Genomic DNA, 18,604 nt, shown 5'->3' with positions numbered 1-18,604 from the left:
CCTCTACTACCCCCCTCCTACCCCTTTCCTCCTCACAGAGCCTCAGCCAGACTATACCAACAAAATCCTCTTCAAACTAGAGGGGGACTCTGCTGCAGTCTCCTGGCAAAACCTTCATTTTAGGCACGTGTTTCCTGACAAATAGAGCTTGAATCAGAGTCCGTCCTTTTTCTGCTTTACCTGTTAGGCTGTGATGAGATTTATCCCTGTCAGACATAGTCTCCTTGATGCTCAGGGCTGTGCTCTCCTCCCCTCCTCTCCCCTTGGTGAGTCAGTCAAGAGTGGAGCCTGAACAAAGCATTGAGAGAGAGGAGCTGCTGGGAGAGTGAAAGAACTGATACTCTCACTGACTCCGTCGCCTGGACAACCAGGCACAGAGGAGGGAGGGAAGAGAGCAAGAGAAAGGGAGAAAGGGAGAAAACAAAAAATGATGATAGACAAGACTTATTAAGCAAATTAAAGATCTCATAAATCTTGTGTAGGAGAGGCTGTGCTGAGGTGCAGTCGCTCTCCCTCGTGCAGCTAGAGTACTATGAAAATAAAACGGATCAACAGAGAAAATTAAGAGAGCATTTGGAGAACAAGTTTGAAATGAAATTGTTCAGCATAGGTTTGCATCCTCAGAAGAGGACCCCATAGGCTGCACATCCCATCAGTTCATACCTCTACTCATCAAGCTCAGGTAAGGTTACCCAGCTCTGCCATACACTAAATGTATATTTTGTTTAGATATTACAGATGCTTAAATAATTAACTACACACCACAACAACAACAACTGAGCATGGCATTATCCTGTCATTCTCTCATTTACTAAGCCAAATAACATAGTCAATAGGTGGCAGCAAAAGGTCAACTCTGTCTGCAGCTTCTGAGTAGCACAGCTGCAGTAAATTGAGCTCTCAGGTGGATAGAGAACTTTCAGAGACCTCTGAAGAAACCCAGGACCAGACAAAGATTGCATTGATTTCGTCTGTTGTCAAACTTCACATGGTATTGCATTTGAATTCTTAGATTGAAGGAAATTGCCCTGTAGATGTCAAGGCAATCATTCTGTATTTTGCAATCACCCACCATCTCTCACGCAAGTGTAGCAGCAATAGTGAGCTTTCAACTTCAGGTTTACAGTACCTGTATTTGTTGAGGGGGTCATCCATGTATGCAAATATCAAACAAATCATTAGGTGCAAAAGGAGCATGAGAGCGTGAGAGCGTGAGGTCTTAACACTTGCACCGTGCTGAACCTTTATATCCTGGGGATATGTGAAGAATAGAGGCATCACCCTCAGTGATGCTCCTGTAGTGATACTCAGTGCTCATACATAAGCAATGTCTGTTTTCTGGAGTGCTGGGCTGAGATGAATGTCCCTGTATTAAATGGTGTTGCATGCTCTGTGAAATTACACCATGCTCAATCTGTGGGGCAGGAGAAACAGTGTGAAATCCATATTGGATGAGATGGAGGGAGGATGAAACAAGAGGGAGGGAGGGGAGGAAGGAAAGCAGAGGGGAGTGTACTATTTTTAGCTATTGTCAGTAAGGAAGGTTATGTACCCCCCTTACCCCCACCTTTCGATAAGCTTGTACACACACACACACACACACACACACACACACACACACACACACACACACACACACACACACACACACACACACACACACACACACACACACACACACACACACACACACACACACACACACACACACACACACACACACACACACACACACACACACACACACACACACACACACACACATCAGCACATACCCAGAAAGTAAGAAAGAAAAGCTTTATACGCCTGTTAGTTAGTTGGATGGCATGCTGGTTGTGTTTATAGTATCACATCAGGTCCACATGAGACTAACACAGTTTGGACAGTACCAAGAAAACAGCACACTGCCACACAACTGCAATAGTCACCAACTGGCATTCAACCCTGGTCTTTGGTGCTTCACACTCCAAAGTCAACCCAAAAAGCTAGCATTCGGTCTGTGGAACAGTTCAATCTTGAGTTCTTTAGACAGTTTATTCACATAAGGATATGAGTTGGTATTTTTGTATTTTATTAGGATCCCCATTAGCTGTTGCTAAAGCAGCAGCTACTCTTCCTGGGGTTCACACAAACATAAAACATGACAAAATACATCACATTAATAGACAAGAACAGCTCAAGGACAGAACACATTTCTTTTTGATTAGTTGTATCAGGGCAATTGGTATATCACAGCATTGTCAATAATGTAAAAAATTCTCAACCTCATCAAATTAATTTATTTTTGCTGTGGAAAATCTGTAGTTGAAAATAACCTATAAATTCTGCTGGACAGCTCTACAATATGGGGCTGAAACTAAATGTCAGACCAAGGAGTGAGTAAGACTATACGGATAAAGAGTTCCCGAATCATGCTGATTGAAACAAATGGGAGAATGCTTTTGTTGTCCATAAAGCCAGTCTTCACCAAGTTCCCTTCTATTTTTATTCCCCACCTGCACAGTCTAAATTGACTCCCTCCGCTCTCAAGCACTGAGAATAAATAGAAAAGTTGAACGATTCTCTCAGCTTGTCAACACATTCCTCATTCTCGGTTCAGCACTGGGAGCGTTGCCCTGCAGTTGATGCTTCTCTCATAATTAATGTACATTAGATATCGTATGGTTGGCAAAGCGGCGCAGCTGAATTCATTAACAGGGGAAAATGATGTGTCCCAGGAGCCTGTCAGAGACAGATTACTGTAGGAGGCATGGCAGTAATCTGCCTGTTGGTGGAGGGAGCTAGGGAGGGTCTACTTTACACTATGTCTGTGTAACGGTGCACTCAACCAGCAAACGACCATTAACATGAAATGCACAACGTTGCTTTAATAGCATAACAGTCTTTGATGAGTGGTGTAAGTATGAGGGGCCAGCATGGTGTCTCACGACAACTGATCAGCAATTCCAGAGATGTGGAAACAAACATGGCAGTTATGGAAATGTACAGAGCTAGCGGATTTAGACTGCCTTGAATATCAAACAGCACAAAGCTGCCTTTTATCACACAGGAGATCATCATTTGTTGATGGGTGACTGTTGCAGCCTAAGGTCCTCCATTCCCCTCCCTTCCCCCTCTCTCTCGCCCTTCCTCTCTCTTCTTTACCCTCTTCTTCTCCCCTCCCAACGGACGGATCTTGTGTCTAATAAATTTGTCCTCTGAAGGGGTTGCAGACCCAGATGTTTTCCCAGTGCAGACAGATGTTGAACTGCTCTGTTCTCTCAGTGAGCGTGAACATCGGTGTCCAACTCTGTCTTGAACAATGGCATGGCATTGGGTGGGCTCTATTTATTTAAAAAATGTTTTAATCCATATTTTTCTTTAATTATAATTTTATTTAACCTTTATTTAACTAGGCAAGTCAGTTAAGAACAAATTCTTATTTACAATGACGGCCTACCCCAGCCAAATCCGGACGATGCTGGGCCAATTGTGCGCCGCCCTATGGGACTCCCAATCACGGCCGGATGTGATACCGCCTGGATTCGAACCAGGGACTGTAGTGACGCCTCTTGCATTGAGATGCAGTGCCTTAGACTGCTGCACCACTCAGGAGCCCATTGTCATGGTGATCCCCTTGAATATAGTGTATTTGTGGCTATGTGCAATTGCAGCTGCAAATCTGAATAGATAGCCTACTACGGCTGATAACAGCTAATTACACAAATTATCATAATGCCTATCTTGGTTCTTGATCAATGGCCATAGGTTTCCTTAACAACCCAATGAACAGTCAATCCAAACACACTTACTTTATCGGATATGTAAATATTCGAGACCCAGGCTGAAGACAGATGTGGAGATTATGCTCCCGCTCTTTTGGCCTTCCTTGCCCCACCTAGATGACCCTTGAGCTCTATTCTAAAGATAGTAGATGACTTGCCAATTTTCCTTTAACACGACTATTTCCACTTGAATACCAAGTCACTGCATTATCTTGTGTTTGCAGCGGAGTGAGAAGAGGAAGGAACAATAGTTTGACACGATCAGGCAGAAGCTGTCTGTCACCAGGCATAAAACACCTATCATATTCCACACCTCTCTCTTACATTCCACACCTCTCTCCCCTGTCAGTAATTAGACAAGTGAGATGATTTAATTTGCTGCAGATCAGCCGAACCCAAGTCGACTGCTGATATGGACAAGGACACCACCGAGCACTCAAGGGGCGATGGTTTTCGCACACACTGAAGGAAGGAGTGAGAGGAATCAAATTGCAGCCAGTACTCTCTCTAAGCCCCGAGCCACAATTCAGCATCTTAACTGGGGGCTTAGCAGACCATACACTGCTTTGGGCCCTTGAGACAAGGTCCATCTTCTTCCTAAATTCTCCCCTTTACTTTTCTGTGAGCTGAATAGGAACCCTGTGTGTCTTGGCTATTGAGGGACATATTTAAGTGTTGTGTCCTTGCTGGTTGTATACTGCAGAATATCCTGAAACCACTATTATGTTTGCTCTGTAAATCACCTATAGTTTAGGTCTATGTTTTCATGTCCAAGGACAGAAGAGGATTTACATTAGGAGAGTGAGTGATGATGAAGTACTCTGTGTGTTTGACAGGTGCTGCCATGGACTTAGAAGACGAGCCGTTGTTATTCCAGAGCAGCTGGGATGCTGAGGAGGAAGAGGAGCAGGATGAGGAAGATGGGGAGTCAGATACACAGATTAATGGGGGGAGCAGCACCACTGGAGGCAGCATAGTGTGGGGGGCGGTGGGCTGGGTCTACACACAGCCCTGGGTGAGTGGGGTGGTCCTGGGAATTGGAGTCTTTCTTCCCTGTGCCCTCTCTGCCTACATGTTCCTATACTGCCCCCCATTGGACATAGACCTTTCCTACAGTGCCTTTGAGGTTCACAGCCACTTCTCCGCTGAGCGGTTTGATGCACTCACCATTGCCATAAAGACTCAGTTGGGGTCCTGGGACAGACGCAGGCGTGACGTGGACCACTATGACTTCACTGCTCTACAGGAGCTGCTGTTGGACAGACTGGGTAGGCAGGGAGATGAAGCATCCAACTGGACATCACATGGAGGGCTGAATTCGAAATCTCTGAAAAACCACACGTTCAAAAGAGTAGTTATGCAACAGAGAGGAGTTGCCCTGAGTCAGCAAGAAACTGAGAGGCATAGAGAGGCAAGGGCTAGTAAAGCAAAGATAAGAGAGGAGGATAAAAATACAACTAACTTAGGAAAACCTGAGAGTCATGAGTTCAAAGGGGAAGAGGGGTTCAGAGACAGTGAGAGATCTCGCACTAGGATGCGCAGGTTTGCTCCCAACTACTCATACCTGCAGAGCCAAGCCTTGTGGAGGATGGAGCTGGTGTTTGTAGCTCAGGGTGGGGGGGACAACAACATCTTCACCCCAGAGCGTCTCCGCACCATCCACCACATAGAGCACCTGCTCATGCAGCACCCCCAGTTCCAGCAGTTCTGTTGGAAGCCTCTGGAGGTCCTGAGAGACCTGCCCCTGGGCCCCTCCTACTGCTCCCCTCCAAGCTCCCTCCTCTCCTACCTCTTCCCCAGTGAACGGGGAGGCAGGATCTACTATGATGGCATGGGACCTGACCTGGCTGACATCCATGGTGAGTCTGAGGTTCATTAAACTTGGCATTACTGTAGGTACAGTCCAGTGGCGATCAGTGCCGTTTAAGATCAGCAAAGACATTTTTTTCCTTCATGAGTATGGCCTTATTTCTATTACAGCATATTGGAATATTGTCATTCATAGTCCATTCACCCAGTTCAATGTAAAAGCAATAGGTTTAATCTACTACATGATATTCTACTTTTCCCTATATCCATCATGAGGTTGCTACAACCTAGCCTATGAATGAAAGTTTACAACGTAGATGCACACAGGTCGAGCTGATATACAGTAGGGTGTAATCATTAGTCCAACAGTTGCAAACAATAGTTTCTATTGGACAAATTCAGGTCTGGTTATCCCCGTTTTGTTCCGTTTGCTTCCATTTAAGAAACGTTTTTCGGCAGAATAAATACACCCCTGATCATGTGTAAACATAGTTCACTTTCATAGCAGCCACGTTGTATTCCTTCACGCATCTATGCGCTCTCCTCCTCTCACCTTGTCCTTTTGCTTGTGGACTTTAATGCACAACACATAAGCTGTATGTGACCAGGCAAAAACACCTTTCCAAGCCAAACCATATCATAACCGCTACACACAGCCTAAATCGTTGTCTCCATATTAGATAAAGCAACATCATAGTTAGCATAGCTAATAGAATTAACATGTTAGTTAACCCGCTACAATCAAGCAGTAACGTTACAGTGTACAGTCAGTAAGCAGTTACACCGGCAGGCCCCAGTGGCAATAAATTAGTCAAACCAAAAGCTTACCTTGACTTGGAGGAGTTCCAGTGTTGTGTTGGGATAGTCATAACCAGCTAGCTAACATAGCATCCCTCTGTCTGAGGAGGGTGTTCGAGTAGGCAAAACTAACTAACGTTAGCTGCATTAGCTAGCTAAGTAAGTGAAACTGAAATTGAAAAATTGCACTTTCTTTCTCTCTCTTGCTTCTCCATTTCGGGAAGAAATATATTTGTTCAAAACTGTTCAGCATTTGTCTTTCTCTCTCTTTGAGTCAACTACTAACCACAAAAATTCAGTCTTCAGTCATCCAAGTCATAGACTGTTCTCTCTGCTACCGCACGGCAAGCACTACCGAAGCTTCAAGTCTAGGTCCAAAAGGCTCCTTAACATCTTCTACCCCCAAGCCATAAGACTGCTGAACAATTAATCAAATGGCCACCCGGACTATTTACATTGACCCCCCCCTCCTTTTTTTTACGCCGCTGCTACTCACTGCACATTAGCTATACATAGTCCCTTTACCTTTACCTACATGCACATTAACTCGGTACCGGTACCCCCTTTATATAGCCTCGTTATTGTTATTTTATTGTGTAACTTTTAATTTAATTTTTTACTTCATTTATTGAACTGCATTGTTGGTTAAGGGCTTGTACGCAAGCATTTCACGGTAAGGTTGTATTTGGTGCATGTGACAACAACAAAAAATATTTGATTTTATCCACTGCAGTGCTAGCTAGCTGTACCTTATGCTTTCAGCACTAGATTAATTCTCTGATCCTTTGATTGGGTGGACAACATGTCAGTCCATGCTGCAAGAGCTCTGATAGGTTGGAGGACGTCCTCTCGAAGTTTTTATAATTACTGTGTAGGTCTATTGAAGGGGGTGAGAACCATGAGCCTCCTAGGTTTTGTATTGAAGTCAATCTACCCAGAGGATGGTGGAATCGAGCTGTCCTCCAGCTACAACATGGTGCTACCCCAGAGAGTGCTGTTGAGGCTACTGTAGACCTTCATTTTAAAATAGTGTGTTTTAATACATTATTTGGTGACGTGATTATATTTAGTATAGTTTTATCTAAAAATTATAACTTTTTTATGTTTTACGATTTATCACAGAGGATGGTCCTCCCCTTCCTCCTCTGAGGAGCCTCCACTGGTACAGTCACTGCTCTGCATGATTAAGTAGGGAGCTTGTCCTTCATTTTATTATGGGAGGTCAATTGAAAGATCAAAAGGGAGCTGGCAGTGACTACCACTTTGATCTTCACTTGTGTTTCTGCTCCCAGGTGCTCTGAGTCTAGCGATTACCCACCCACAGTTCTACTGGTATGTGGATGAGAGTCTGGCCCCTGACCGGCTCTCCTCCTCTCTCCTGCGCAGTGAGATCCAATTCGGAGCTCCGCTGCCCTCATACTACTCCCTCCAAGACCGGCCTGAGGAGCAGAGGCAGCGCTTCAGGAACTTTGTAGTTCAGTACGCTGACATCCTGGCTCAGCAGTCCACCAGGTGGGCTATGGCTTATAAACTCTAAAAAACAAAAGAGACATCGATATTGAGATTAACTGATGTTGTTTTTCATTTCCCCCCAAGACTTGACTTTGTAAATATTGTCTCCACTTTCCAGACCAATTGTAATTAAGCACATCAAAAGAGTTCCTCCTTTCATGACACCCACACAGTATTCTTCCGTTCCCTCTTTCTGACTACGAACGTCTCTGGGTTTGTGTGATGCCAGCCAGGTGAAGGTGTTGTATGGGGGCACAGAGCTGTTTGATAACGAGGTGAGACAGACCTTCCACAGAGACATGTTGCTGGCGCTGATCAGTGGGGGCTGCATCACTCTACTGGTCTATGTCCTCACCTCCTTCTCAGGTAATTTCCCATGCACTCTCTCACCTGCATTGGATATTACATGCATGTTATTCTAACATTCCCTATACTTCATTTGCTGTCATACATAGTATCTGATAAAAGCTAGCATAAGTGTCTTATTCTTAGAATGTTGATACCACATACAAGACTTGCAGCATGAGGTCACCAACCCAGTCTATTTGGTGTCTCTCTACAGTGTTCCTGACGTTCTTTGGGCTCACTAGCATTGGTCTGAGCTGCCAGGTGGCTCTCTTCCTCTACCATGTGGTCTTTGGGGTGAGATACCTTGGCATCCTCAATGGAGTTGCAGCCTTTGTGATCATTGGCATTGGTTAGTGACAATATTAAAATATACTCTAGAATTTCTCTCATGGTCAAACTGGTTGAGAAACAACATCTTTGTTACAGGTAACATGCCACTCTTTATTCTGTTTCCCCTCTTACTGTTCTCCAGGTGTGGATGATGTGTTTGTGTTCATCAGTACATTCAGACAGGCTTCCCACTTGGTCCACCCGGTGCAGAGGATGATGTACACGGTGAAAACTGCTGGCCGAGCGACCTTTCTCACCTCCTTCACCACCGCAGCTGCCTACGCTGCTAACACCTTCTCACAGGTACTCAGAAATATTGTCAGTCCATATCGCATAATCCTTCCAAAGGGAATGAATAGCTGTGAGGTCAAACTGTCTGTATACAGTATGTATCAACATGAAAAGTACAATGTAAATGTATTGCGATATTGAGGTCTTTTACCCTTACAAACAGATTCCGGCAGTGCATGACTTTGGCCTGTTCATGGCCCTCATCGTCAGCTGCTGCTGGCTCTGGGTGTCCATCCTCATGCCCGCTGCCCTGTGTATCTGGACCCAGTGTGTTGACCCCCAGGAGAACACCTGTCTCAAATGGTGTGATTCCATCTTTCCTCCTTTTTTTTGCTAGAGAACAGAGTTCCTACTGTTGTGCTGCTTGCCTTTTCATTTTGTTTTCCTATTATGAAAAAAGTGAGGTTCTAAAGCTGCATCTCTCTGATGCACTTTATCTTAAAGGTGGAAAGCTCTTACAGGACTGTCAGTGAGTCACAGTCCTTTGTCAGATGAGGATGAAGATGTGGCCCTCCTGTCGGTGGAGATGGAGCCAGGTGAGATACTGATCTGGACAGAGCTGCATGAATGAATGGCAGGAGAATGAAAGGTAATAGAGTCCTGACACTATTCACCCCCCTCTCTGTCTCATCCTGTCTCATCTAGGCTCCTGTGTCACTGATGTAGATGCAGCCATTTTGTCCCTGTCAGTGGAGACCTCGCTCTCACCCCCAGGGCGGGGGAATGCAGGTGTGGTCAGCGCTAACCTTCAGTGGGCTCTGAGGCACTGGGTGGCAGAGCCAGCCGTGGAGAAACGCAAAGTCATTCTAGGTAAGGGCTCTGTCTGTCTGCAGGGGCTGGGAGAATCACATCTCATGATGCCCATATGCCTTTTTCAACTAAAGCGTTTTGTATTGCCTATCCCTGCTCTTCCTCACATAAAAGCAATTGAATCTAATGCCTCTCCCCTCAGTGATCTACCCCATCTGACCTGCCTCTCTCACAGGCCAGTCTTTGTCTTGCTGCCCATAGGCATCTACATCCTGGTCCTGCTGCTGTCTGCTGGGTGCTGCTGCCTCCTGCGGCCGGCTACTCATGCCCCGTTACTATTTCGCCCAGACACCAACCTCCAGACTCTACTGGGACTGAGGAACAACCTCAGTGCCCAGGGCATCTCTTGCCACATGTGCTCTGGTGAGACGTCGCCATCAATCTGTGTGATGGAACCCAGATGGGTGTAAAGTAAACCGATTCCACTACTTTAAACCCAAATTAACTTTAAACCCAGGTCCTGCAACTGTCTGGCTGTAAATGTCTTTATATGACATGGTACAATTCATTTTAAACTGGGATATTAATTTACAGTCGACTCCTGATAAGAGCTGACTCAATTACATTATTTTTCTTCCTACGGATATTTGCATGCTCCAGTTCAGTGCCCACATTCACAACACTCCCAGGCCATTGCATGTATCAAGATATTAAGGTCAGCCAAGCATTTGGCTTTGATTTGAAGTGTTGAATCGAAGTGTCCTATTTCCTGCAGGTCTGTTCATGGAGAAACCTCATCTTCTGCACAGCCCTACCCATACTACCCCCTCCATGCCTGGGTTTCACCCTCAGCAACATACACAGAGCCCTTCAAACTCAACTCTACAGAGCCCAATCACACCAAGCATATCCTCCATCACAACAGGTACTGGATAAAATGGTATTATATATCCAAAGAGGATCCACATGAATATATCCGTGGCAATGTTCTGGCAATGTTTTAATGTGTGCCTCTATTTCTCTACTGCTGCCACTCACTGTATCCTTTCATGGCAGGGCCTCTGCTGACAGTGTATGTCTCTAAGCTGGATGTGGGTGCTTCTATCACTCTGTACCGCTTCTCTCTGAATAGCAGCGTGCCATCGCCCTGGAAAAGCCTCAGTGCCGGGCATGGAGAAGTTCCATCCTTTCAGGTTAGGAGACCCACAAATATAAACACACTATTTCTGGGTTATGATCTAATATCTCACCACTGATAACCAACTCCATCATATACTTAGTATAACTTCTGGTTTCTCTAAACAGGCATACAGTGGACCTCACAGCAACTTCAGCACCCACATGACTGTGTGTGTGTCCCGTGTGTACCACCCCCACCCTCGCTGGATGATCACTTCCCAGTCATGTGATCCACGCCACGGCTGGAGGTCAGAGTTCAGCTTCTATGTGGCATCGGCTGAGCAGCAGCACAGCAGGTAAGAGGAATGATGGACAGATGATGGCTGAATAGTGAATTGGTCAATCAGTCAAGCTTTTTGTGGGCAAGGTGTTGACAGAGCTCCTTGCGCCTCCCAGGAGATTGTACTTTGCCCAGCACAAGCTGAGTCCTCATCCCAGCCGAGTGTGTGCAGAACCACCTGGCTGTGTGATCAGCTCCGGGCCTGACGGACCAACACAGGGCTCTTTCTACACTCCACTCCCCACAGGTAAGAGGGAGAACACCTGGAGTCAGAAGACATCAGGGAACTGCATAACTACTCTGCATTGGTTTAAATTAAATCATGTACTATGAATGTTTGCCTATGAATGTGAGGGAGTTACTTTTTTCCTGTTTTGTACCTTATTTCAAAGATTCCACCTCAACCAAAAGGTCCAAGACTTCTGGTTTTAACCCCTGTAGTGGAGGTGGCTGTGGCAAGCCAGCAGTCCGTCCTCTGGTTGACACTGGTGCGATGGTGTTTGTGGTTTTTGGAATACTTGGAGTCAACCGCACCCAACGCACAGACAACCACGTCATTGGGGACATGGTGAGGGGCCAACTGCATGACAATAACGATATAAGGTGTAATTCAATAATCAATACTGTTTTAGTGGTATTGATTTGTTCTAAAATGATCTCCAAAGGGCAGTGTGATATTGGATCCAAACTTTGATATCTTCCAAGAGATTGGACACCTCTGCCAAATCTGTAAAGCTATCAGTGCTAATAAACAGCTTGTGAAGCCGGGAGGAGCCCAGTGTCTACCGTCAGGTACCAACTGCACAGACACAGTCTAACAAATATAACAGCACACATAAACCATGTTTGATATGAGTTACATGTATTCTCTCTCTTGTACTCCCTCTCTCTCTCCCCCTTAGGCAACAAGCTTTCTTCTATCCTGCCCTTACTCAACCCAGACTGCCACTCCCTCCCTGAGCCCAACCTGCTGCCAGGCCAGCTGTCCCATGGGGTCGTGGGGACGCACGGTGGCAGAGTAAGCTGGCTCTCCATGGCCTTTGAGTCTGTGAGTACAACGGTTGTCCGTGGTGTATACTACCACCTCTAATGTAATGTTAATGTTGTAGCCCAGTCCAGATCTGTGGCAGAAACTGAGCCCATGTCTTTTTTATCTGTCTGTTCCCAAGACCACCTACAAGGGGAAATCCTCTTTCCAGACACACTCAGACTTCCTCCAATGGGAGACCTTCCTACAAGAGCAGCTCTCGACTCTCCCAGAGTCCTCTGCTCTACGGAGAGGTTTCCAGACCTGTGAGCACTGGAAGCAGATCTTTATGGAAATCATAGGCAAGTGGAGAGGCCGGAGGACACAGTTGTTCCATGCCTAAGGCACAATCAATAAATGTTACATTTTTATGTATCTAAAAGATTATTTCAGTCCTTCTGGGAATGTAACCTTCCTGTGCTGACTGACTGCCTTCTCTGTGGGTTATATGTAGGTGTCGAGAGCGCCCTCTGCAGTCTGCTCCTGTCCCTGGCCATCTGTGTGGCAGCTGTGTCTGTTTTCACTGCCCATCCGCTTCTGCTGCTGCCAATACTGCTCACCATCCTGGGTAAGACACTGCTGATCAAACCTTTGTCATCAGCTAGGCCCATTATGCATAGACTGCATAGAAAAGTCTCCAATAATAAGATATGATGCAGTATTGATATGAAGTGTTATTGGGAATAATGTAAGAGGAAGTCAGTAACTGTTGTACTGTACATACTGTATTTTCTGTGGTTTTAGCCTTGGGAGGGTTAGGGGTCATCTGTCTGTCAGTGTGCAACATTGATCTCCTGACCAAATACAGGGGTCATCTGTCTGGTGGTGGCCATCATGTACTGGCTGGGCTGGGAGTTGGGGGCCGTGGAGGCCATCTCTCTGTCCATCCTAGTGGGCTCCTCAGTGGACTACTGCCTGCACCTGGTGGAGGGCTACCTGCTAGCTGGGGAGACCATACCAGCCACACCAGGACACACTATGGTACGTACAACACATAATCTGATAATCATCTATAACTGGCATAGAGGTATTGAATTCACTCCTTTATATATTCTACTGAAAGAGAGTAAAACTATGTAAATGAAGGATTTGCCTCGACAATATTCAGTTTACTTAAAGGTTCACTGCAGCCGTTTTTATCTCAATTACAAATCATTTCTAGATAACAATTTAGTACCTCACTGTGATTATTTTATTACAATTTTAATTGAAAACAAACAACAATAGCTTCTAAGCAAAAAGCAATTTCTCAAGCAAGAATTTTGCTAGGACTGTCTGGGGTCTGACTAGGGAGGGGAAAACTGAAAATGTGCTGTTATTGTCAGAGCGGTTTGGAAGTGTTTCTTCTTGGTCTATTGACTAATTTACTGACCAGGCAGACCAAAAATCTCCATCCCTCCAAAACAGGCTGAAATTTCAGGCCGTGTTTTCAAACTGCTCTTACACTAAAGGGGCATTATCATAATTTGCACAGTATTATTCCAACCTCATAGTTTGGAATTATATAACACAGAAAATTCACATTTTTGACTCCACAGGGCCTTTAAAAGTCATCATATTTAATGAAATAAGCCTGAGGGAAATAATGCATAAAGAGAAAAGACTCAATATATCAATCTGTTTTTCATTCTCAGAGCCTGTCAGCTAAAAGGCAAAGAAGGTCCCTAGATGCAGTAAACCACGTGGGAGTTGCCATTGTGTCCAGTGCTGTCACCACCGTGATCTCCACAGTCCCTCTCTTTTTCTGTGTCATCGTGCCTTTTGCTAAATTTGGCCAGATTGTGGCCATTAACACAGCAGTGTCCATCTTGTTTACCCTGACTGTGACTGCAGCTATGTTGGCCACCATGGGCCCTGCCAACTTCCACAGGCCTCCTGGTGCTGTGCTGAAGGCCAGCCTGGCAGTACTGGGCACCACAGCCTTTGGCGCTGCCCTGTGCTGGGCAGGAGGGCAACTAGGACCAGTCACCTGGCACACAGCAGTCACCATGTGACCCCACAAACATAACTCAACCACTACTGTCACCTCTGTAAGCAGAACCAAAAGGCTCAGTCTAAACATCAGTGTAGTATTGTTCTATAAATGCAGGTGGAAGGTTTCAGATGTACGTAAAAGCATCTTGTGGAAGTAGATATTTCTTTGTGTGGATGATTGAAAGTTTAATCATTTTTTTCCAAAAGAACAGAACATAGTCTGTTGAGAATAGGTAGTCTGCAGGACATGCTTTGGTTTCTGTGGATGCAGCCTACTGCTGAAAGGAGAGGACACAATGGTAATGAAATATTGGTTGAGTCCACATTGTTCTATTGTCCACGTTATTCTGTTCCTGACAGTAAAATCACTGACTGTTCTCTGACCTGCTGTTAGCACTGACCTCATCTCTGGCAGTTTGAAACCACACTTTGAGGTCCAAAAAGACAGGTATTGTACCATAAAAAAATGCAAGCCAGAATGTGTCATGCACTCCCTTATTCCAGTGATATCACTCATATCACATCCCACTGGGCACATACCTCAGTTCAATGTCTAGTTTGGATTTACATTTGGTTGAATTGTCAACAAACATGAATTCACAACCTGGACTTAGGGGTAGATGTCACATAGTACACGTAAATCCAGGACACTGCAATTAGTATGATATGTTACGTTTCGTATGATATGTACTAATTTATGGATCTCCATCATCCATTTTGTATGATATGTTACAAATTATAATTAATATGATATATTATGAATTGCAATTCGTACAATATGTTACAAATTGCAATTCGTACAATATGTATATATTTTTGTTAATGTATGGTTTATGTTACGAATTTTGTTGTGGCTGGCGTTAGCTAGGTGGCTAAAATTAGCTAGGCTGGCTAGAGGTTAAGGTTAGGGTTAAGGTTAGGTAACATGCTAAATAGTTGCAAAGTTGCTAATTAATTAAAATGCTAAAGTTGTTCTTTATGAAATTCGAACACACAAGCTTTGGGTTGCTGGACATTCGCAACCATAGGAACCCAAAAATAACTACTGTATCATACTAATTTGAGTTTACTATGTTATGTCTAGTCTATCAGACCAGGCTGGAATTCAATGTGAAATCAACCAAAAATGTCACTTTGTCATTGGATTTAGGTTAAATGTTGGGTGAAAAAAATGACAAAATTCCCTGACATTGATGACTTTTTGCAAATCCAATCAGTTATCCACATTGATTCAATGTCAACACAGACTTTTTGGTTGAAATGACATACAATTTCTCTTCACTTATATGATTGTTCAGAAGAGAATGTTAGGAGTCATAAGGTTATTCACCACAAGGCAGATAAATGTACATTTAGAAGGATGTAAAAACATGGATGAAAGGTACTACAGCTGTAGGCCTACTCTAGGAATTAACATGGGTAATGGGAAAATTATTTTTAAAATTCCCCCAAAGTTGGCACAATATGCAATTCCACAAAATACAAACAGGTTGTCGCATGGAAGCCTTTTAGCCTAGCATATTTACTTCAAACAAAGTCGCCATAAATGCAAAGCGCACGCATAATTAACACTGCCGGACTGCACAAGTGAGCCGAACGCAGTTAATAACCCCAACAGGAAACCCTTACAGTAGGCTATAGCCTAGACATGAACATGTGCCTCGCTGGGCTGCTCTTTAACCTGTCATTGTGAATCTTCAGACAGGCACACATTTGACAGGCCTATGCACAATTCACTAGGCATCTCTGTCACAGTCACAATTCAGAGGCTATTCTAGAGCCTTGGCTATTTTCCTATCCAGTCCCAATACCACTGAAAATCCTGACTCCTGTATCGCATGAAATTCCTAACTTTATTCTGTAATCCATAGGTTGCATTATTTGGGCTCCCGAATGGCGCAGCTGTCTAAGGCACTGCATCGCCGTGCCCGATGCGTCACTACAGTCCTTGATTCGAATCCAGGCTGTATCACAACCAGCCATGATTGGTAGTCCCATTGGGCGGCGTACAATTGACCCCGCGTCGTCTGGGTTTGGCCGTTATTGTAAATAAGAATTTGTTCTTAACTGACTTGCCTAGTTAAATAGAAAATCAAATAATAATCAAGGCACGTCTCACCTATGCATGGCAAAATACCGCTATAACATTTCCCCAGCTTCTCTGCGCAGTCTGGTACTTGCCCATGAGAGCTTTGGTAGAGATTGTGTGATCAACAAACGGTATGCAGTAGATATTCATGTTTTTTAAAGAGTTGGTCCCCGTTAAGATCGCCTACCTTGATATTTAAACTATTTCCACTCTTCATCTCCCCATTATTTGTGAGCTGATCTGCTATCTGTATCCCATAATCATCTCCTATATTTGGAAAAATCTAGTTGATCTGTCATTCGTTAGAGGTTATCTAGCATTTTAGCTTTTGACTGCCATTACAAAGTTAGAATCGACAACGCTGTACTCGGAGTGCGCTCTGTGTCGAGATATCCTACTGCTGAAATGCGCTGGAGATCAAAGATCATATCATTACTGAATATATGTTTAATTTTCTCTGAAATCTGTACATATTGGTGCATGCAGCCAAGTGATGAGGTTGCACAGCGACCTTCTTATTTGTGGAGAACCCTGGAATAGTGACCATATCTTGGTTTTAAACGCACTTCCGATTTTTGCTGTATTTCCCGGGACTATCGGGATAAATATGAATTATTCCCGGTATTTAAACTTGGTAGATTTCCGGGAAAATATGAATCCCTACTGTGCTCTGACTCTTGTCCGTTTTATATATGTGCATCTTAGATGTAGTGTGAGATGTAGCTTAATGTGTAAGTATCTATGCTGCTAACACACATTTGGAAAGTGATTCCTTGTATCTTGAGACTACTAACACACTCTTTAAGTGCTGCAACATACTGTGCAAATAGAGCAGTGATTTGAGGAGCACCTTGGAGGAAAGGAAATTGCAATTCCACGAACAATGCCACAGCCAGGAGTAATTCAACTTCAACAGCTGGACAAGGACATTAAGGAGAAGCCACACCTACCTGAACAAAATGCAACAACAAGAAATGTTAACCTGTCATTATGGTTCAAATGTACTGTACATTTCTCTCTGAGGTATGTGGTACCCCATCTTCCTGCACTGCAGATTGTAAATGGGAAAATTGTAAACATAGAAAAATGTGAGTTATGTTCTGTGGTGAAGGTTTCTCTCTTCTATGGCACAGTACATCTTAAAACATGTTCTTTCTCTGATGGGTGTAAAAAATGTATTTTTCCATGTGTTTTTATATCAATAGTAAGCTTGTATGCTTCCCTTTACCCTTTTCTTGTCCGCCTACCTACAATACACAAACCTCTACCAACTGCTCACACATTGGCTGTTTGAATGACTCAACCATGACCCAACCCTGAGATAATAATAATATGATCACTTGTGAGCCTCTCAGGTGAAGGCACTCAATGCTCTTTGCAAAGCACTTGATGATACTTACTATAACTCACTCGGCTCCCTCCACTGCTTTCAGGCTAGTAGAGTGCACCATTTTATACACCAACACAAAGGCTCTCTCCTGCCCTGCCGACAAGGTCAAACACATTGGTTAATTTATGTGACACAATAATGCTTTTAAAGGGAGTTACTTGATGTAACTGTAACTAGTCTTGTTATATGTGTGTATTGCTGTTAATATTAAATAAAACAGATATCTTTAGAAGAATGTTCTTGAAAGTGGTCATTTTCTTTCACTGCATTTCAAAGTTGATTTTAAAAGACTGATAATTGAAATTACATAGGCTAATGTTTGCATATAACCTTTGTATGAGCCATCGGTCTTAAAGCACACATTTCAACAGCACTGCCCACTAACTCTAAGCATTTATAGATGTTCTTGAAGGGCAAACATCCAACAGAGATGTTATTTTGGTAGTCTTTGATTGCAAGTTCTTCTCTCTACAGCTGAACAATCGAGTGGGTTTAGTGGTGTGTGTCCTTGGTTTCCCCCCCCCCTTGCCTCTGATTTTGCTTGGTAATAATGTTTCAGGAGAGCAGGGATACTAAGAGAGATGTCATAATCAGCTTAGTGTGACACTCAGCCAATATGAGAGCTAGGAGGAGAGCTTGACATGTCTCCTCTAGTGACAGTTAATAATTCATGACAAATATCTCAGGATTAATAATGAATTGCAATGAGTGTAATGAATTTTTCATGTCAGCCATTAGGTGAACACAGAACTGTTATTGACATAGATATCCACAAGCCTTATTGCCACAAGCCTTATTGTCTGATGACTAAATCACACAGCAGCAGTCTGCCAGCTTATGTTCAAATATGGAATTAGTATATATTGGATGTCTGTGCTTGGAGATTCTGCCAACACTGTATACAGAGACAACACTATTGGGATTTCATAATTTGCAATTACTGCGCATCAACCATGGCAGAGCATATAATATCTAGTTAAATAAATTATTACAAATCAATTTGCAGTTTAGCTACAGAATATTTCATTTTTTAATTACTGTACAAAACCATGTTCTTCCTGCT

At 43.9% G+C, this 18,604-nt stretch overlaps 1 protein-coding gene across 1 annotated transcript; it reads left to right on the top strand.

Annotated features, from left to right (window-relative positions):
• Positions 1-296: 296 nt before the first annotated feature.
• Positions 297-17,776, top strand: LOC139545423 (protein dispatched homolog 3-like). The gene is made up of 21 exons (XM_071353172.1): positions 297-682; positions 4,601-5,623; positions 7,664-7,883; positions 8,113-8,249; positions 8,446-8,580; positions 8,704-8,864; positions 9,016-9,155; positions 9,297-9,388; positions 9,498-9,662; positions 9,864-10,025; positions 10,378-10,527; positions 10,659-10,795; positions 10,908-11,077; positions 11,178-11,308; positions 11,454-11,629; positions 11,727-11,853; positions 11,964-12,109; positions 12,231-12,390; positions 12,543-12,656; positions 12,897-13,069; positions 13,723-17,776. Exons 2-21 carry the CDS (start codon positions 4,609-4,611, stop codon positions 14,080-14,082), a joined length of 4,071 nt encoding a protein of 1,356 aa, XP_071209273.1. The 5' UTR covers positions 297-682; positions 4,601-4,608; the 3' UTR covers positions 14,083-17,776.
• Positions 17,777-18,604: the final 828 nt, after the last annotated feature.

The sequence above is a fragment of the Salvelinus alpinus genome, chromosome 19 (assembly GCF_045679555.1).
Source record: "Salvelinus alpinus chromosome 19, SLU_Salpinus.1, whole genome shotgun sequence".
Taxonomy (NCBI): domain Eukaryota; kingdom Metazoa; phylum Chordata; class Actinopteri; order Salmoniformes; family Salmonidae; genus Salvelinus; species Salvelinus alpinus.
Note: the sequence above shows the minus strand (reverse complement) of the source record. Positions and strands in the feature narration are given on the sequence as shown.

Excerpts from the sequence above, each read along its gene's own strand:
- LOC139545423 (XM_071353172.1), top strand. The coding sequence starts at position 4,609 with ATGGACTTAGAAGACGAGCCGTTGTTATTCCAGAGCAGCTGGGATGCT. Across the intron at positions 10,528-10,658 it reads CATATCCTCCATCACAACAG|GGCCTCTGCTGACAGTGTAT; the intron begins GTACTGGATAAA and ends CTTTCATGGCAG. Across the intron at positions 12,110-12,230 it reads TCTCCATGGCCTTTGAGTCT|ACCACCTACAAGGGGAAATC; the intron begins GTGAGTACAACG and ends TCTGTTCCCAAG.